Source organism: Falco biarmicus, chromosome 5 (genome assembly GCF_023638135.1).
Source record: "Falco biarmicus isolate bFalBia1 chromosome 5, bFalBia1.pri, whole genome shotgun sequence".
NCBI classification, from domain to species: domain Eukaryota; kingdom Metazoa; phylum Chordata; class Aves; order Falconiformes; family Falconidae; genus Falco; species Falco biarmicus.
In genome coordinates, this window is record NC_079292.1 from 65,007,599 (window position 1) to 65,028,784 (window position 21,186).

At 42.1% G+C, this 21,186-nt stretch overlaps 1 protein-coding gene across 6 annotated transcripts in view; it reads left to right on the top strand.

Moving 5' to 3' along the window:
- The window catches only part of DGKI (diacylglycerol kinase iota), a 228,521-nt gene that overhangs the window by 182,268 nt on the left and 25,067 nt on the right, over positions 1-21,186 (top strand). For 3 of the 6 annotated variants that reach the window (XM_056341498.1, XM_056341500.1, XM_056341502.1), the window contains 2 exons: positions 10,589-10,614; positions 12,345-12,404. In XM_056341498.1, the coding sequence (XP_056197473.1) occupies positions 10,589-10,614; positions 12,345-12,404 (86 nt within the window). The remainder of the gene's footprint in view (positions 1-10,588; positions 10,615-12,344; positions 12,405-21,186) is intronic. The other 3 variants (XM_056341499.1, XM_056341501.1, XM_056341503.1) reach the window with 1 other exon arrangement.

A 21,186-nucleotide genomic window follows, 5' to 3' on the forward strand; every position in this document is an offset into this window, starting at 1 on the left:
GGATAAAAGAACATGACATTTGGTAATTTGATCTTTGGGGCCTCTGCTTTCCTGCAAGTGTCAGGCACGTGGTAACTGTGCTTGGCAAGAGAAGGGTAGGGGAGAGAGTGGAGCCAACGATGCTGCTGTAGAATGTCAATATTCCTGTCTTCAGCTTTATGGAGTGGAAACAGCAGACCTATGGCCCCCGGTGACATTAAAGGCACTAGAAGAGGGGTTATCTGGGTTTTACTGGGGTGATGTAGGATGATCGACAGAAAGAAAGCATGTATTCTTCTGGGCTCATTTTAAGCACTATTACAAAAATATGTTGAATATCCTCCAGCATGGCAGGCTTCCAGTCCAATAAAAGTTGGAAGAGAATTGAACCTTTTAGTTTTAGGTAATATGTATGGCTGTATTTGTGTGTACTTGTTACCTATTTTTAAGAGGTGAAGTAAGCAAAAAAATGAACCCAGCCATCCCAGTCCTAGTTTTCTGAGCATTGCACAGGAATAGCAATGCTGTGTCCATGTGCTTTGTCCCTGCCATAAGGAGCTGCCATCTGCTCGCAGAGGAGACTGGTTCTTAATGTGCTCTCACTCAGTTCCAAGCTGTCTTATCAAAGCCAAAACTAATAAGCTTCAGGGCATGGTATGAAACAGAGTCCTGTACATATGTAACAAGCACATTCAAATATATAGTGTGTGTAAGCTTTCACACTAGGACATGTCATAATATGTGTTCAGACTGTATTTATTGATACCCTATTCATATTCCTAAATTCTGGTTTAACAGGCTTGCAAAGAGAATGGAAATGTAGTTTGGTAAAATAGCTACAAAGAAGTACTACTTTGCCTGAGCTGACAGTGGTCAACTATAAAAAGTCAAACCTTTGCTAACTTGCTCTAATTCTTCAGATATCTATGTTAGGATTTCAGGTGTGGCTGAAAACTGGAAAGTGTCAAAAAACATTCAACAAAAAGCTAGAGACAAAGCATAGTCATGTGAAAATAGGTAAACTTTTGAGGCTTGCAATATAGTATTTTAGACCCACAAAGTTCAGAGTGTTTTGATGAGGCTGGGAGCAATATTTTGACATGAGCCTTTACTTGACTCATTGAATGACAAGTGATGATTCTCACTAGGCCTGCTTGAAAAATACATTGGTGAGCTGCTTTTGATTGGTGGAGGTGTGCGTGAAAGAGGTTTATTTCTTCTGGAAAACGTTGCTTAAAGCAGAAAGTATCTGTGAATGTGGGGTGAGTTTAGTGTGCTTGGGTTGGGGTGAGATTCTCTGGTTCACTTGGGAGCTGCTGAGGGAGGGACAGGGAGCATGTTCCCCAGGCTGTGCATCTTGGCATGGATGCTTTGCAGGGAGCTGCCCTTGCTCTTCCATGTCTAAGGTGCATGTCCTAGTTCCCTGGCTGCAGGCTTACATGTCAGGGCGTAGGAGGTACTGCCTCTTCTTAAAATGCCTGCCAAAGGATTTGTTGGGTGAGAGGAGAAACTGCTGAAAGCTTAAAAGCATTCAAATGGGGAGGGAGAAAGGTCCCTGCTTGCTGGCTGCTCCGCTGTGCTGGGGAAGGAGTACTACAAACCCATAGCTTTGTCGTGGGAGCTGAGGCTGAGTGAGCATTTAGCAGGGCTGGCCCAGGCGTGTGCGCAAGGGAGGGAAATACATGAGAGGCAGGGCCGTAACACATCACCTTGCTGAGGTTCCTGGCAGTGTTGATGCCCATGGGCAAGAAGGGACAGATGGACCTGGCTAAATTATGCCAAGAGCTGAAATTGGAGAGCCAGAAGTGGCTTGGAGCCAGTGTAACCCTGACTCCTAGATTCTTGTTTCTGTGCAAGGCATCCGAAAGTGTAGCACAAAACCATGTCTGAAACTCCCATTACAAGTTCTGTTCTCCATTAATTGCTCTATAGTAGGAGTATAAAGGACTCAGTAATTCTGCTGTATGTGGGACATGTGTGTTATTCACATTGAGGTGATTTTTAAATTTTTTTGTTTTTAAAGATGGCAAGCAAGTGAGGGTTGCTTAGAGTCTAGCAATTATGGAAATCAGGCAACTTATTTATAAACATAATTGCGAGAATCTGTTTCTAAGGGATTCTTATGTTTCAATATCTCTTCTCCTAAAACCACTAAAGGATATTTATCAGGAGTGACTGGTTTGCTTTGTGATAACAAACACACCACTTAGGGCAACTTCTACATTATTTAGAATCATAGACTGGTTTGGGTTGGAAGGGACCTTAAAGATTGTAGAATTCCAGACCCCCTGACATGGGCAGGGACACTTTCTACTAGAACAGGTTGCTCAAAGCCCCATCCAGCCTGGCCTTGAACACTTCCAGGGATGGGGCATCCACAGCTTCTCTGAGCAACCTGTTCAGTGCCTCACCACCCTCACTGTGAAGAATTTCTTCCTAATAGCTAATCTAAACCTACCCCCTTTCAGCTGAAAGCCGTTTCTCCTTGTCCCATCACTACAAGCCCTTGGGCAAAGTCCCTCTCCAGCTTTCTTGTAGGCCCCCTTGAGCTACTGGAAGGCTGCCATAAGGGCTCCCCAGAGCCTTCCCTTCTCCAGGCTGAACAACCCCAACCCTCTCAGCCTGCCTTCACAGGGGAGGTGCTCCAGCCCCCTGATCACCTTTGTGGCCCTCCTCTGGGCTCACTCCAACAGCTCCATGTCCTTCTTCTGTTGGGTGCCCCAGAGCTGAACGCAGTGCTACAGGTGGGGTCTCTTGCGAGCTGAGTAGAAGGGGAGAGTCACCTCCCTTGACCTGCTGGCCAGGTTTCTTTTGATGCAGCCCAGGATACACTTGGCCTTCTGGGCTGCAAATACACACTGCCAGGTCATGTTGAGCTTCTCATCCACTAACACTCCCAGGTGATTCTCCTCAGGGCTGCTTTCAATCCATTCTCCACCCAGCCTGTATTTCTGTTTGGGATAGGAACCCAAATTGGCATAAGATATTTGGGTAGTATCTCAAGACATCAAGCAGCTGATGTGCTTCATCTTCATCAAGCCTGAAGGCCAAGTGGGAATGTGTCTTCTGAATCAGAGTATACCTGATGTGCTTGCAGTGTGGCTGTCATGGCTTTGCAGTTAGTAAAATAATTTCTTTCTTTAGGTTAAATAAAAAGTTAAAGTCATATCAAAATGACCTCTGGGTTAACCTATTCCTGGAAAAAGTAAAAGTACACAGATCCATTGCTGAGGAAACACACCAGATTTGCTACCTAAGTGCACCTAACACCTTTTTTTGATTTTTTTGTGTAGAATGTTAAGGAAGTGCATATACCTAGCCCATTAGTTCCCATTACAGGTCTTTATTAATAAAGAGCTTTTTCAAACAGCATCCAGTCTCTTGACATCTAGTCTGTTGTTTTGCCAGCACCATTATGTGGTGTGGCTTGATCTCATTTTTTTCTTAGATCCACATCAACTACTGTCTTTCCTTTGCCTTTTGACCCCCAAATTCACCAATCAATTGACACATAGATCAGTGAAGTTTTTGAAGGTTTAATTCAAATCTGGGAACAGAAGAGTAGCATTTCAAAGAAGCTTGCATCAGTCCCTCTTCAAAATGAGTCTTACGTTCCCCTGAGATACTTTGGTGTCATGTGGTGGTAACAAAAAGAGGGGCCAAGTGTTTAAAGAAAACTCAGCCAAACAAAAAACCAACCCAGGATCACTCTACAGTGATCCCGCTGGTCATTTGAAAATACCTTATTTTTTCAAGTAAATAACAAGGCAGTTTTCTTACTTCGTGTTTTGACCTTTATTCCAAGGTAGAACTATCTTTTTCAAGATGAATGTGTTAGAACGCTTCTTTCTCCTTCTTCTTTTTTAAATCAAGGTTAAGCGTGTTTGGGTTTACATCTGATTTTGCAATAAAATCTTTTATTCCCTTGTTAAGCAGCAATTCCCAGGCAGCTCCTCTGGGTGTCAGTACAACTTCAGCTATACCTGCGGTGTGGCGTTCCAAGCCTTCATTCAAAGCATTCCACAGTGGACAGAGAAATGGTAAGAGGTAGAAAGTTAGATAGTAGTGAGGAAACATATGGAACAATAGAAGGGACACAGACACGCCTGAGACACAGCAAGGAATACATCTGAGCTGCTCTTGTTTTCCTAAGAAGCACCAAGCTGCATTCCTGTGTGTTGGACTGTTTGTGAACAGCCCGAGGCAATAGTTTATGTGCAGGTAGGAGCTGTGGCTGCTGGAGGAAGTTACAGAGATGCTAGAAAAAGTACTGATCCTTGCCTTTAGCAGAATTCGAAAAAATGGGGCTCTCCAGATTGTTGTTACAGATTAACAGGACATGTCTGAACAGATTTCTGCAAAATAATAACTTGAATGGATTTTTTTTTTATTCAGGGAGCATTGCTGTTCAACATTTCCCATGTGTGTGAGGTAGTATGGCCATTGTCTATGGGAAATACTCGAAAGGAATGACAGGAGAGCTGGGATAGTAGAACAAAGCTTTATAGAGAGACTCATAGAACTGCAGAAAAAATTAGGCTGGGAAGGACCTCTGAAGGCCATCTAATACAAACCCTATTCAAAATAGGCCCAGCTAGGTGAAGATGTTTAAAGGTTTTTGCAGATGAGTTTTGAATATCTGCAAAGCTGGAGATTCAGCAATCTTTCTGTACAACCTGTTCCTCTGTGTGTTCATCTACATGGTGGAAATTTTTTTCCTAATATTTTCCTAATATACAATCTGAATTTCCCATGTGCCAGCTTGTGACTGTCACTTCTTCTTTATTCAAGCGGACGCTAGCTCTGTTTTTTTATACCTTCCCATTAGGTAGTTGAAGGCAGCAGTAAGGTTTTCCCTGAGCTTTCTCCTCTTACCGAAAAAGTCCAGCTCCCTCAACATCTCCTCATATGTCTGTCCTCATGTGCCCTCACCCCTTCTGCAGCCCTTTGTGGAACTCAGTCCAGTTTGTCAATGTCTGTCTTGTTCTCAAGTCTCACAAGCACCGAGTAGAGGTTAGAAATCACTTCCATCTACCTTATGGCTATGCTTTTAAAAATACAGCCCAGTATGCCATTGGCCTTTGCTGTTGCAGGGAACTGTGCTGACTGATGTTGAACTTTTACTCCACTAACACCCCAAACCCTTTTCTGCAAAACTGTTTTCCAGCTGTTAGACCCCCAGCCTGTCTTGTTACATGGGTTTATTCCTCCTGCGGTGCAGGGCTTTGCATTTGCCTTTTTTGAACTTGTTAGGTTGCTGTTAGCCCACTTCTCCAGCCTGTCGAGGTTGCTCTGAATTTGGCATGTATAGGGTCAAAGTGGTAGTGTGGGGAAGCTCTCAGTAATTCTTAGGCTTTTATTTTTCATCAAGTCCCATGGCAGAAAATGGTCATTTCAAGGGTGAGCATTATTTTTAACTCTTATTGAATGCCTCCAAGCAGGAGATGCTGAGGGACCATGAAAACGGGCAGTTCTGCCTTTTTACCAGTAAGATATGAAGATATGAGACACTGTCTGCAGCTGGGGCTGCAGGGGATTTGCAGTCTGACACATCGATACAGATTGCTGAATGAGGGGATTTCCTCACCTTTATTTTAAAAATACTTAATGTGCTAAAAATTTTCTTTGATTACAATCAGGGAATATGTGAATAAATCCCAACAGGTATGCTGCTTTTGATTCTGAAGAGATGCACATATAGAATGAGAAGGAATGGGTTTAATCTGAAAGCTCTTCCCTTCCCCTCATCACAGGCAGCTGTTATCAGACTGAATTAGAAAGTTTGCAGAAATACATTGCTTAATCAGGAAAAAAGGGGAATGGTCATAAAACCAAGCAGAATTGCTGCACGCAGATTATTTGCCCTTTGAAATGTAAATGGCTGGTTTTAAATAGGCCTGGTGCAGATGGTTTCTGCTACAGGTTTATTGATTAAAATAGCTGCTTTACTTCAGCTCCAGGTTTGTTTCTCCAGAGGCTTTTGTCTTCATGAATAATGTACCCATTTGCTGAAATTTTGTTAGAGTTCATCTGCTGGAGGCTGGCTGTATTTCTCTAGGTTCCTAAGCCTCGGTTGACTAGGCTCAAAATTGTGACAGTCCCTGCCCTTCCCTCCTTACAAATGAATATTCCCTCTTCCACCCTTCCAGCACTGAATGAATCTAGTGCTTGCACATTGGAGAGAGCACTTGGAAACAGCTGTGAGTGTTTGGCTGTTTGGGGAAGGCTTGTACGATACTGAAGCCTGTCTTGGCTATACTGGGGATTAGATTTTTGTCAGCAATTGATCCAAAGCCTGCAAGAGTGAGTGGAAAAATTCCAGCGAGCTTTGGATCAGACCATTAACTCTGAGGCATGGTGCTGTTTTAGGTGGGCATGTCTCATGCCTTCAGTATCGTAAGTCTTCCAATTTGCTGGAAGCATCTAGTGAATGTGTGATTAGGGGCTTAGGGGCTTTTTCAATTATTTTTCAGGCTTTTTAATGCATTTCTAAATATGTATACCTCATTTCCTGGGAGATCCTTGTGTGTTTTGTGTTAAGCACAAAAGGTACTGTTGTGCTTGCGTGGGGAGCGGTGGAACAGGCAATGCACAGCTTGCCCTTGCAGACTGAGGCTTGCAAGTGCTGTTCCTTTTCTGAGTAGTGCTTGCCACTCTGCAACAGGAGGAGAATGCTGCTGCAGGACATATATTGAAAGGAGGGGTACAAACAGCATGGAAAGCAAACAGATTGATAACATACTTTGCTTCCTCCTCCTTTTTGATCCCCGTTTCCCTATTGTCATAGTGATATTTGTTTTCACTTTAACTAGAGTCTACAGCAATAGCTTTTCATAAAGCATCTGTCAAAACAGGACAGGAGAAAAGTCAGATTAATGCCTTTGGTGAAAATATTTGAAATTGGGCTTCCTTTTCTCATTTATGCATGGGGAAAGGGCATTGTTGGCAGATTTAATCTCATGGTTCTGGAAAAGGAGACAGCAATAGACAATCTGGCTTCTTTACTCTCCTGGGGAGGTGATAAGCCTTTCTTTCTACAAGTTAATTTTACTCCAAGATATATCCAGAAAAAACCTTTTAACAGTTGATATAAAAAAATAATTGATTCTGTTCTGAAATGGCCAAGAACAGGATATTACAGTGCTTGAACCTTTTCCTGAAGGTTTTGGGGGTTTGATTTATTTTGTTTAACCAAATGAAAATATCTTCAAGATTTCATTTGGCAAAGTGTTTTAACCCAGGTGGGACCACAGATCTTGACAGCATATTAGTTCTTCTGAAGCATCTCTGACTTTAAGGCAGGGAGGCTGTGCTGCTTTATGACAGTCAAACACACAGCTCTAATCATACTGGGAGGGCAGCTGACAGGTGCTAGGTAGATGGTTACTGTGTGGATGTTAGCAGCTGAGAATCCTCCCTTCTCAGGGCACCCATTTGGTGACCGGTGCTGCCACAGTATATCCCTCACACCTCTTACAGACTTGAGAGAAAAATGTGTGACCGGAAATATGAGCATCCACTGGAATTTTTTCTGTCAGGAAAGCCCCCTGTGGCTGTGGAGTGAGTGTATGTGGTTTTGGAGCAGGTCATTAGACTTTCTTTCTTTCCTCCCTTAGAGCCTGTCATAAGCATGGTGTAGACCAGACAATGCGTAAAATGCCCAGCACTGTTACTGAGGACTTCTCAGCAGCCTCTCTTCCTTACATTATAGTTACAAGCAAGACTCCCCTTGCTGTAGTTAGGCCAGTTTGGAAGACCTCCTCCCTGCTAAAATGTATGGCCTGAAATTATAGGAGAATGTTGAAAGTCTTCTCTATTCTTTGCCGAAATATTTCGTTAGAAGTTTAACAAAGGAAACCTAGTTTATTGTGGTTGAAGCTTTAGTATCTCCAGTGACGGAAGCTCTCGTTGAAGCTTTCTTGTGGCTGAGCGATTCACACCCTTTCTTTGTGGCTTTGCAGCTATGTCAGAAAGTTTGAGCTTATGCTGTTGTGTTGCCTTGTGAAAGCAGGAATTGGCTCTCCAACCCTTCTGTTATAATGGTGGGTGAAATGAGCCAAGAAGCTCAAACTTTATTAGGGTGAAGCGGAGGGGTGCATATGTGCACATCAAGATTCTGTGCATATATATACCTTATTTTCTCAGGATACTAGGCTACAAAGTTCCAAAAGATGCTTGGTGAAGCCATTCAAATGAAAACATTGCTAGTAACAGCAGTAGCACCTGTTAGATTTCTTACTGTTCAACTGCTGTGTTCAAGGCACGCAACAAGGGTACATAGCAGTAGTATTTTGAAAAATATGAACTAATCTTTTGGGCACGGTAAGTATCCACAAACATTTTTCATCCCTCCCCTCAATGTTTTAATCAAGAAGACAGTGGTATTGTAATAGTGTCTTTCCTGTTGTTGATGCTTTAAGGAACTAATGACATCTGTTTTACCAGGCATAAAGAAGAGCCAAATTATAGGATAATCTGTACTGTTTATTTTGTTGTTTCAAATAAAGATCTGAAAGGTGATAAAACTGTGCAATTAAGAAATAAAACAAATAAATTCTACTGATGCTGTGCGATACTGCATTAGCAATGGGTGGACAGTCAGGATATGTGAGCTAAGGAACCTGGCACAACTACTGCATGCAAAAATATTTTTAAGTACCTAAAAATGCGCACCTCTTGATACGTTCCCATTCTGCACTGTTTAACCTTGTAGGAAACACTGTTTGTTTTGACCTTCAGAAGGGCTTCTGCTGGGGGTTGTGGAGGAAAGCCTGTAACTAACTAGTCGAAGCAGTGGGACAGAGTCCTAGTGATGCCTGCTAATCTTCTGGGTTACCTGCGTTCCTACTGTATTTCCACAGACAGGGCTGAAGCGCAAGGGCAGAGCTGGCCTGGTTGGCAGCAGAGCAGGATACACACCTAGGGTGTTCAGCAGAAATTAGAAGATTTAATGGAGTAGAGGATTAATTAATTCTGATCCATACAGACACATTGGCTTCTTGCATAGTCAGAATCTTAATTATTCAATCACATCTTTTCCTTTCACAGTGACCATTGCTCCAGCTGTGCTGTAAGCTCTTTCCTCTCTTTCTTTGCAAATATCTTTTTTTTTTTTAAACTAAAAATTCGCATACCTCATTAGGAAAGTTTCCTTATTTTCTTTTTATCTTTCCTGTTTCCATCTACATTATTTGCATATCTGCCTCTGATGTCCTATAATCCCTCAACATTCATTTTCAGACCCCTGTTATGGAATGAGATCATGACTCCTTCCTCAGCTCTTTTATTCCTCTAAATCCAGGGTTTCTAACCCTTCTTTTCCAGCCCTCCAACCTCAGCCCCTGCCGACTCAGTTAATATACATGTGCTCTTTCCCCCTTTGTTCCTTCATTTCCCTTCACCCTTATGAGGCTGCTTTTCTTAGGTCAGCTGTGATCTGTTTGCTGGCAGCACTAACATTTCTAAATCTTTGGTAATTCATTATTCTTGTACATTGGTGCAAAATTAAATGTATCTTGGAAAGGAAGCGTGGGTTGTCTCATTCACCGCAGCAGCAAACTCATTGTTACCTAGGTGGGAAGGATATATATCTGCAGTTGAAAACCTTTGCTGGGGAAATGCTGAGGCAATGGTCCAATCCACTGCATGCTGTCAGTCTGGTCTAAATAGCCAAGGCACATCCCAGGTTTGGCTGTGCAGTTAGCCCCAGTTCTGGTAAGCCAAGGTATGGCAGCAAAGGGAAAAATGGAAGGCAACTACTTTACACCTCTCTATGTTCCTTTGTTGTGGGTGCTGGCCAAAATGATGAGGAATGTAATCCTTAGCAATGGGAGCTGTGGCACAAATCTGTGGAATTCAGTGGGGCCTTTCCATTCATCACCAGGGGCACTGAGAGGTCCCTCACGTTTTATAAACCCTCCCTCTCTTGGAGTACTATTAGGGGCTTCAGCTGCTGGTGAGGCTGTCCTGTAACTCTTGTGCTGCTGCTGTTATGTTGCTTTTTACTGTACTTACATCTGTCCACACTTTTTTTTTTTTGTCGTTGTTGCTTTTGTGAAGATGGCATGAACTTTATTAATTATGATTAGTGTGTTGTGCTAGCCACTATATTGACTCACGCTAAGAAAAATGGCCACCTTAATGACTGTGAGTTCCCATGAAGCTCTAAGTTCCTCAACCACCCCTAGCAGTGACATTTTCTCCTGGACCACACGTAATTATGGTCCCTTCAATAGTATCTGGAGGATCAGGACTTTCTGACCAGTATGTCAGCTATTTCCAACAGTAACAGTAGTAGATAAGGTTTTTTTGCCAAGTACCTACAGACACTCTTGGCAAGAGTGCTTAACAGTGCAGCTGACAGCTGCCTTAGGGACATGACTCCATATGGCCACTCTGGTCTGCAGAATCTGCTGCTAGAGTATGTCTCTGCCTTTTTCTACCCTTTTCTTGTCAGTTGCCTTCCAGCCCTCTCTTCTAAGGAATAAAGAATAAAACCTAAGAATAAAACCTTCAAATTCCTCTAATTCCCATTTCCCACAGTTACACTGAACCTTATTTATAGCCTTTTCATACCAAATATTGACTGGACTTTGTTGTTTTATTCCAGGTCACCAGTCTCTTCAGAAGATCAAGGTAAGATCTGTTTTGTAGATACTAATAGCATATTACAAAAGAGACTGCAGACTAGCTAGTAAGCTGTGTTTTAACACAGTTGTGGTAGAGAAAAATTACTTTATAAAAATGAAATGTTGATGTTGCTCAAATGTTCACCCCTAGACATCAAGTCCTTGTTCATTTAGTTGATTTAGTTGGGGCTATCAGAAGTTAAGCCTGTGTTATTTATAAAATTAATCTTGCTCAATCAAATGGAACTATTGTGTTTGCTATTTATTCACACAGCTGCATATGGCTTCACCTATGGGAAATTATGTATGGTCTTTAAGGACGATATATGTTTTTTGTGAAGATGACCTGATCTGTTATGACTCTTATAGGACAGCACCTTTGTAGCAGAGGAGATTGTATTATGTTTTAAAGGCTTGAACCCACGTTATCTTGGGTTACCACTAAAGTCAGTGTGGTAGCATGGTATGGAATTTAGTGTGGCTAGGAGCTTCTACATGTAAAAAACTCATGGCTTGACTAGCAAGAGTTGCAGGTTATGGTAATGTGCTTGCTCTGAAGGAGACTGAAGGATCTTTCCCTATGGACTAAAGAGGGAGTTTGCAGTGACTAGCTGGTTAATAACTTGACCAACTTAGGTGCTTAGAACTAGGTGGTATAAATATTCCTCTAGAGTATATTAAAGGGGTGACGTTACTACTGAAATCCAGGGGCATACACCAAGTGAGGTGGTAATTGCACTGGCAGAGCTACACAAGGAATGGGAAAGAAAAAAAGAAAGGGAGACTAACTGAGAGGAGAAAGTTCATCATGTAGCTGTGAATCAGGAATATTATTTTAGACCACAAATTAAATAAATATCTATTTTATTTTGGCATTCAATTTGCGTGCAGTTACATAATCAGCAAAATTACTGGACAATACAATACGTGTTGTTCAGGAAGGATCCAGATGAGGAATAGTAAGGGCTGTTGAAAATGGAGATATAAGGAGGTCTGAGCCTGGAGGGTGTCATTGAAGTATGTTCTGTGGAGTGTGGAGTGACTAGGTGGGTATCAACCTACATTGTCCTTGGCTTCAGCCAAGATCTTTTTAGTTCAGTATAGTGGCTGTCAAAATAACAGTCATTCATAAATTCTCTTCCGTCTCCTTGGTGTGTCGTTTCTTAGTAAAGAAAATTACAAAGCAAGCTGTAAAAATGGACGAACATGTCACACCAAAGATATATCTAGACCATCGAGTCCATTCCTAGTGTTCCATAGCCGTTGATCTCCTGAAAAATAAGAGCATGAGAATGGCAGAAGTATACAGTTTTAATATCCTGGTGTACACTATCAACTTTCTGTTATTTACAGATCATTGACTTTGTGAACCAGAGGTAGTTTTCTTGTTTAATAGTTTATCTGCTTTTTACCATGACCAGAGTTTCTTAATATAAAGTACTGGAAATTTGGAGAAGTTAATAGTATACACCATTTTTCCAACCCTCAGAAGAAATTTGAAAACATTATGGTCTAATGTACTGTTTCAAGACCTGAACCTGTTTGTCACAGCATAAGCTTGTTAGTGATAGACTGCTCTTGCTTTTGCATTTCCCTTGCAATTATTCTATTGCTCCGGTTTTATCTATGAATGGAGCAACAGACAGTGTAAATGTATTTCCTTGTGCATCTTAAAACTTTAAAATATCTTGCTGTCATAATACTTGCCTTCTTTCCACTATTTTTGTACTGTTCTAGTTTTTCACAAAATCTTCCTGTTTGCCATCTACCATCTGCTGCCAGGATCTGGCTTTTCAGGTTTGATAAAAATCTCTGAATAGTCTCTTCCTTTCCTCTCTTCCGTTAGAAACCTTCTTTGAAATGCAAAGGCCTATGTTCCCTTGACCAATTAGTGATGTGACGGTGCTAGTTATTAGAAGTTTTGTGTTTCGTGACCATGGAGTATCTAACCAGATTTGTCATCTGTGTGAATACATAGGAGCTTCTCTCAAACACAAAAGATTTCCCATGCCCCAGTGACTTTTCAGAAAGAGAGGTCCAATACTTGGATTTCCTCTCTCCCGCTACGCCACATACAGACCATGGTAAATGAGCACAGTACTGGAAGGAAAATGTGACAAAATTGCAGTAGCACAAGCTCTTTTGAGCCTAGGTGCTTCTCAGTCCACTTTATGGACGTGTGGAAACATCTCAAATTAGTCTTGGATCTGAAATCTCTTGTCTAAACAAAAAAGAGAGTGTCTCCTGGGAGAAAGCTGAAAACTTATCTCTGAATTGCCTGTCTTTGTAGTGTTCATGCAGACCTCTCCTGGAATATTTTTCTTGAAGCAGGTATCCAGGAGTCAGTTTTGAGGCCTTTATTTTCATTAATAATCTGTATTCAACTGTGTGCTTATTCAAGATGTTAAACATTCATATGTATTTTTCTAAGGGAATAATGCTTTGGGATGCACAACGGGGCAAGATCCAACTGTAGAATGATGTATCCTCACTGACATCACTATGTCCTGTGTTTCAGCTGCTCTTTCCTATTATGGGACACCTTTCTAGTGCTGATTTTCTGAAGACATGATGTGTTGGCCGTTACTGAGAGAAGGCACCTTCTCTGTTGCATTGGATCTTTTGTTTTAACTTCTTACTTGGTTCCTGACCTTTGTTTTGTCTGCTTTAATCTTCAGTCATCATTTTTATTTCTGCTGTTTCTCTGTGGTTTTTTTTCTTTCCATCATCCTTGTCTTCCTTTTCAAATGTCTCTTTCCCCTTAACCATGACATTGCATTCTACAAAGATTCTTGCATTGTCTTCCTCACTTTGGTTTCTGAATGTCCTGCTTCTCCTCCAGTGTGGACTGCCTGCTTCAAGCATTAGTTGCAAGCAGTAGCTGTAGCATCTGTAGTGTAGTAACAGAGTTGCTACAAGAATTAGCATCTAATGTGAGTGGCACTTCCATTAATCCCTGACAGGACAATGCATTATGCTGTCTTGAAGAGAGGGTGAGGATAAAGCACCATCTGTCTGGGACCAGGCATCTATTGAACAATTGTAACAGCACACAATGCTCCTTGTTGTGGACACGTGTTAAAGGCACTTTATCAGTTACAAAACAGAGCCATTTTAGTTGGCACAGAAAGGGAAACGGTATTGCTAGAAAATCCTAAAATTCAAAAGAAAAAACCCAACAACCTTAAAGATTTTTAGAAGGTTTGTCTTTGTTCTTTATATTGGTAGTTAGAAAATATATAACTAAAGAGTGAAATCCTTCTTCTTTCCTTTCCTTTTTATTTTTTTTAACTAAAAACCCACAAACAAACCAAACAACCAAAACCAAACCACAAAAGCAGTAGGCAAACCCCCTAACCCCAAATTCCCTAGCTGACTGACAAAATGGAACAACCGAAGTAAATGCCAAATCACAGTAGTTTAGACAGGGAATTAGGATGATGACTTGAAGAATGAAAGGTAAAAGCTACTTGTTCAGTCACGTGGACCCTGGTGCAGTTACGTGCCCTGCAGCCTTGGGGACAATGGTCTTTCTTTGGGTGTTGCGACTAGCTGAGAGTCAACAATAAGCAAGTGGCAGGGCCACAGGAGACGTGGTGGATATCATGAGGGAGGGGACAGGCAGCTCCTCTGTTAATGAATGATACCACCTCCTGTATTTTCAGTCTATATAAATCCTGCTCTTATGCTCAGGAGGTCTGAAGCTGTTGGAGGTTACTGAAAGAAACCGTATTAATTGTTTCTAGATAGGTATGGTACTGTGATGGGAATGCAGATTTGTAATGCATTGCCTGACCAGTGCACAGCCGTTGCCTGATTATCATTAGGTGAATGGCTGAGGTTTACCAAACCCTTCCTTCATCCAACACCTTTCAGTACTGCACTGTACATTGTATGTATGCTAGATTGTGCCCTGTCCACTCTTATTCACAGCCAGCCTGCAGAATACTGTCTACAAATTTTCCAATGCTAATGCATTGAATAATCTTATATTTCACATTACCTTTAGTCTAGTTTAGTCTTGGTTATCTTTACCATTCTTTGGTTACCCTGTGTAACTGAGTTGGCTGTTCTTCATCATCACCTGAACAGCTGAGGGAAATGCTCTTAAAAAGGGTACGATGAGTTCCATTTCCATTTCAGTCTTCTGAAAAAAATACCAGCAAACTCGAGTGGTGCTATTAAGGTGCGTGGACATTGGCATGTTGTTTATCTAATGACAACTTGGAGCTGATGCAGCTCAATACCTGTTTGCCTAACTTCAAACAGAAGAACCTTGCCTTTGATGGAACTACTCAAAGTTTTAAGTGGCTACACTAATGCAACTCAAGTAGCAGTCAACCCTAGTATTTAATCTTTATGCATCTGAGTTGCATTCTGATCTGGAGACATGAAATTCCAAATATTTATGTCTCTGTTTTCCTGCTTTTCTTGTTTCTCTGTAAACCCAGGAACTGGACTTTTTGCCTTGTTTGATTCCAGCAGACATGCTTTTTTGCTGCATCAATGTAATTTCTAGCAAGCTTTGCTGTGATTGAACTTGGAGGTTGTGGGGTTTTTTTCTGCAATAGTTTTCAAATTCATGAAGGAATAGGGGACAACTGAGAGATTAAGACAAGAGACAAATATATTCAAAGGAGAAGTTTTGGAATCTGGTTATTACAATATCATAATATTATACAACAGATGGAGATGAGGGATGATTTTTGTTCTTGGAAAGCCAAACAGCGACACTCAAAGGTCTTTCAGATTCTGGCAGATGGTGTTTCCATAACGATACTTACAGTCATCCAGTCTGGATATCCTACCCTTAGAAGGAATTCATGTAGAGCCACGAGTGCATTACAAGTGAAATGGGGTTATAATGGGGACCTTCAAATTAGCCTCTATTAGAAGACTTTTCTGCAGGAATTGCAGTTCAGTTCAGACTGGAAGCTTGGGGTGGGGGGTATAATTCTGTCTCTAGACGTCCCTCTGGGTGGAGAGAGCTGCTGTATGAATTACAAGGAAGAGAGTGATCAAGTACGTACATGGAAGGCAATGGCAGCTCCGTCCCGTGCAGCAAAATGCTTTAGTATGCATTATCTGCTCCTGCCTTGGAGGCACAACATCCTGTGCATTACAGTATTTGCTCCAGCACTGTCGGCTCCATTAAAGAGAGGCAGTCTGAAGGCATGTGACGTGGAAGATGGCTTGTAGGAGGAGCCCCAGAAAAAGGGCACTAGAGTTGAGAGCACTTCCTGGGACCTCCAATACATGGGATTGCCTGTTGTCCCTGGCGGCCTGTAGGAACATGGACTTAACTGTCTCAACCTGCTTTCTTCTTGCTGGAGCCACTTGCCCACTAGTCTTGCTAGTCATAGTCTGCAAAGGGACATTCTCCTCAAGAGTTTTTTAAGCATCCTACCATCCTGAATAAAAGGATGAGCAGGTTATTACAGATGAATCCAAACATCTTGGTGCCAGCACAATTTAAAAAAAAAGCCAAAAAAAAAAGAAAGGGGGAGGGATGGGGGACATGTCTGTTTTATATACCAGATTCCTTCAAAAGAGAGAACCGATGGTTTCATGCAGCCCCGGCTGAGAATCTGTATTCTTCAGGGTGATGTTGCAGCCGTTTACCTAGCAACAAATTGAGATGTCTTGGAATGCTTTCTCTGAACAAATTAAAGATGGTACAGTACGGGGAGCTCCTGACTGCAGGTATTTATTTTGATTAATTAGCCACTTTGGGAAGAAAGCCCTTCTGGATAGTGTTTTGAAAGTATGTCTGTGGCCAACTGAACCAACAGGGGCTTGGGGATCTGTCACATTAAGAAGGGGCGTTTCCTTGAGCCCGTTATATTTGATCAGCCTGTCAGTTTCCCAGGAAAGACGAGACCTTTGGGTCCAACCAGTCTGTCCACAGCCTGCATTTTGACAGGAGGGTGATTCGACTAACCTATTCAGGGACCTCCGCTGACAGTGTCACTGAGTCAAATCCCTTATCACAAGTACTCAAATCTCCGGAGACTTACACAAAATGAGCTTCAGCTGAAGATTTGTTTTTATACAAAATACGAGTTTGTGACAGAGTAAGGTACACTGACTGCAAAACAAGCTTAAAACAACACAATAAGAGCTAGTGTGAGTTAGTCATAGAACAAAGTTCTTACCCAATAGGCATCCCTATGGGAAGAAAACAAGTTCAGCCTGTCAACTGATCCCAGAAGTTACAATGGAGTCTTCCCTAACTTCTCCCCTCCTTTGCTTACTTTTTATACTTCACAGTATATTGCATATTCATTTGTCATACATGGGATTGGCTTCAAGTTTCTTGCTTCTAATGTAAATTAGTACACATCCTCAGATAATGGTACTGAAGTTTTTAACTAACTACACATGCTCTCCAAGTAGGATGTTGGCCTCTTTTGGGGGAGCTATTTGAGTCAGAGGTCACGATCTCCCACTACTATAATTACCTTTGTCCTACTTTTGACTAATTTTCTGTTGTTGTATGGGGGTTGTAACACATTATCAGCTTGTCTTCTCCTGCAGCCAGAACTTCCTTTCTTGAATGCTCCTTTCTTAGATAACGGTGTTCTTTTCACCATCTGTTGTCACTCATCCTTCCCAAGGCTGACTCCCTTCACAGGTAGGTTGAGTGACTCTAGTCATACATATTTTTGTTACTGACTGGCATCACATGCCCAGTGAGGGTGTACCCTGGAGGCAGGTAACTTTGGGAAGGAGGTATGCGTCTGTATTATAATGAGATTATTTCATCTGAGGAAAGTAATTTTGCCACAGCAGCTGGCTCAGTGGTGGACATCTTCTCATATATTCTTCATATGACAATTGCTATAAGCTCCCATTCCTGCAGGGAGTACAACAGAGCTTGGCCAGGGGGTCTCCACTCTGCTCCACCCTCTGTTACTCCTGTCAGTAGGTGCTGAGCTGGCAGGAGGAGTTGTGTAGGAAGCTGTGGTAAAGCAGATTCCGTGCATGCCAATCATCCTGAAAGTGATAGCTGTATTTTACCCAAAAAGTTTTCTGTAATACTATGCTTCTATCAGGTCCCAGTTTTTTCTAATCCCCACCCCACACCCCACCCCACCAAGTGATTTTCCCACAGGATCTGCTCTGAGTTTGTTCATTTACTTAGCTCAGCAGAGGCTGGTATCGATACGGACATGTGTTGCCTGTAGCAAGAGAAAGCATTCTATCAAAGCACTTCGCTAGGGCTGAGGGGACGTCCTCTCTGCCCAAAACCTTTAAACGGTGCTTACACCCCACCTCTTATCATATCTACGCAGGCTGAGGGTTCAGTAGGCAGTTGGGAGGGAGAGATCTGGCAGATGTGGGCATCTGAATGAATAATAGAGGGAACAGGGAAACATTCATTTCCAGATTGCCACTGCCATTGTATCTTTGCCTTCAGGAGAAAGTAGGAGTAAGGAATGTGATGTCTGAATCGGGGCACCTATTTTTGTGCAGAAGCCCTGGGTAACGTTGCAACCTACTTCGCTCTATTTTTTTGTTTCTGATGAAGGCTGCTTATGGTCAGAAAAGAGTGGCAACTTGTGAAAGGAAAACAATTCCCTCCACCCCTGTGCTCCCCCACCCCCCGAAGACTCGGGCCAGCAAATAAATGCTTCAACTGACTTTCAGATTCCTTAGTCCTACCATGAAGTCTTAGCTTGTTGAGGAAGAGTTACTTGGATATTGCCAGGCAGAGGCACTGCAGCCAGCCTTGCGGTGGGAAAAACCTGAAGGGAGTGTGGTAGGAGTGCCTGTGATAGTAATGGTCCACGAGGTCAGGAAGGGGGAAGAACAGTGTGGCCGTTCCTTTTTTTTGCTGTCCTTTTTATTTTTTTTTTTAAAAACCAAACCATTGCTTAATTATTTTATGTAGCAATCTCTTCCTGCCAAAGTAATGCTACTCTACTGATAAAGTGGCTGCATTAGTCAGCCAAAGTCTTCTCTGCCTTGTGTTCTCACTTGGTCAGAGACATTTTCCTCCACATCACTCCTGAAAATGACATTAATTGTTCCTGTCTTGGCTTAAAAATAAAAATGGTGGAAGAAAAAAAGGAAAGAATAAACGTGACGATGTCTGCCAGATGGTACTTAGTTTATCTGCAATTGGTCTTTGGGGTTTCGGACCATTTACAAGGGAAGTCCTTTTTCTTTACAGTCATCCCTTCCTTTTATAAATCTGAGTTAAATGGTCTTGTAGGAAAAGTTCAACATTAGGGTCTGAATGCTTCCACTCCTAACTATCCACTTCACTCTCAGCTTAGCACCAGTGCCACATAAACAATCCAGGGTGGACTCTAATTGGCATCAAAGTACCTTTAAACTAGTCTGACAGTGCAAATGGGGCCTTAAAGGCAGTTTGAGTATAATTTACATCTGCTTGAAAGCCTCTTTATCCTTCCAGTGTTGTATGAAGGGACTTCAGTGTGAGAACTTAGCCTTTCTTACCCTCCAGCAAGCCTATATGGTTATTTTTACCTTTTTTTCCCTCTCTCTAAACCAGGGGTCCTCAAACTATGGCCAGTGGGCTGGGTACGGCCCCCCAGGGTCCTCAATCCGGCCCCCAGTATTTACAGAACCCCCCACCCCCGCCACCGGGGGTTGGGGGGGGGGGGGGGGGGAACCAAGCAGCCGCAGATGACTGCCTGCCACTGCATCCGTGCGCCGGCCCCCTGGTTAAAAAGTTTGAGGACCCCTGCTCTAAACAGTGTTTTGGTGCTGTGAGTTTTTTGAATCTAAAATTCTTAAAAGGAAAAAGTTTGTAATACATATTTGTAACCACCTGAGTAATGGATGATTTTTTGGTAAGTTAAAATTTTTGTCTAATTCCCCACGTAGGCAAACAGGTGCAGTCAAAACTCAGTCAGTTCTGTCCTTTGAATCTGTACTGGATGCAGTGCTTTTGTAACTAAAGGACAACCCATAAATATTTAGAAGGGTTTTCTACCTCTTTGTGCAATCCTGGACATAGATGTTATTGAAGTATGGCTTATTCAGAGGGCAGGTATGCTTCAAAAAGTGTGTCTCAAACCAGAGGAGAATGCGTGCTTGTGCACATGTTTTTTCTGTACAGATGGATTAGCTCGAGATGCTGTGTGAAGGCCTTCATAATATTCCCTTTGTGAGTAGTCATCAGACATCTGAGTCTGTTTGCTGTTCAGCTGATGCGCTTTTGATCTTCTGGTTGCAGCAGGTTGCTGCAGTGTTGGTTTTCTTTGTCTCTTGGGAGCGTTTTGAGCTCTCAGGCTCTTTATTTAGTTGTCTTTCATGGAAGCGGTGCCTCACAGCACTGCTGTTGTGAGCTACCTAGACTGGTGCCATAGTTCTCGGATCCCCTAAGAAGCCTAAGCCTTCCCCAAAGCTGAATCCTGTGGGGAAGTCTTGCCTACCACCTGCTGCTTTAAGACAGTGTGTGGTGGCAGCAAACAGATACATTTTGGAAAATGTTTAAAAATCAATGAGTCTTTGCTTTAACCAGCAGAAGAGATGCTATGTTCTAGGGCAGGAAGCCTCTAAACTGCAGGTATTTTTGCTGTCATGTTTTCATCATGGTTCTTACGCAGTCTTTAGGCTGAGGCAGAACTCTTCTAGCGAGTCCAGGAACCTTTCCCCATTCCCACGCCAGACAGCTGCTTCAGATGTAGACCTCCAGCATCTTCTCATGGCTGATATTACATTAGAAAGATGTTGCTGACATATAGGGTTAGACTTCCTAAAATGGCTGGTGAGAGACTTTTAATCTTTTTAAGCTGTATTGCGTAATCAAGTTCCCCATCAAAATTCCCCTTGTTTAGTTATAATGCAGCCTCTTTCTTGAGCATTGACATGTGAGACTGATTCTGATGGTCCGTTAGCCACCTATTTGCTGCTCAGCACCAAAGTTTAAAAACTTGTGCAAAACATATTCTTCTGTTTGGTGCAAGATTTGTTTTCTTTTACTTTAAAGCTTTGAGCTTTAAATGTGGAGGTAAAAATCAGCATAAAAAGAAGACAAATGGAGGTTAGTAGCTGACACATATACCCAGGAGTCTTACCATTAAACAACACTACTAAGCTTTATGATCATGAAGATTACCCATCAGTATGTGGGCTGTATTTACAGATATTCTAATGAAAATGGACATTTTTTTCCTGAACACAGCTTTTCCTGTGCACAGCTATAAGGAAAATTCAGTCCTGATGATTATGATAGGACCAAATGTTTGAGACCTTATCTTGGCATAGGTTGTGCACTGTTATGATAAAGAAAAACAAAGGGGGTGAGTGTCCCTTGTAGGGGCTTGGTGTAGCTTTTTTGGCCCAACCACTTAGCCTATATTCAGGGACCTTTGCCCCATTCTATCAGGAGGAAAATCTGGTTGTAAGAGTCAGAGAGCTTTTTGATGTAAAGTCCTTTTTCAGTGAACACAGAAGTGCATTTCTTGTGCAGAATTTCAAGCAAGCCTGCATAGTGGATGTTTTACTTTTCCTGCTTTTATTTTTGCTAGCCTTTTGCCTCTCTTTTAACCACATGAAGATTTAACCATTTATTTCTGGGGATTTTGCCAGCATCTAGGAGACC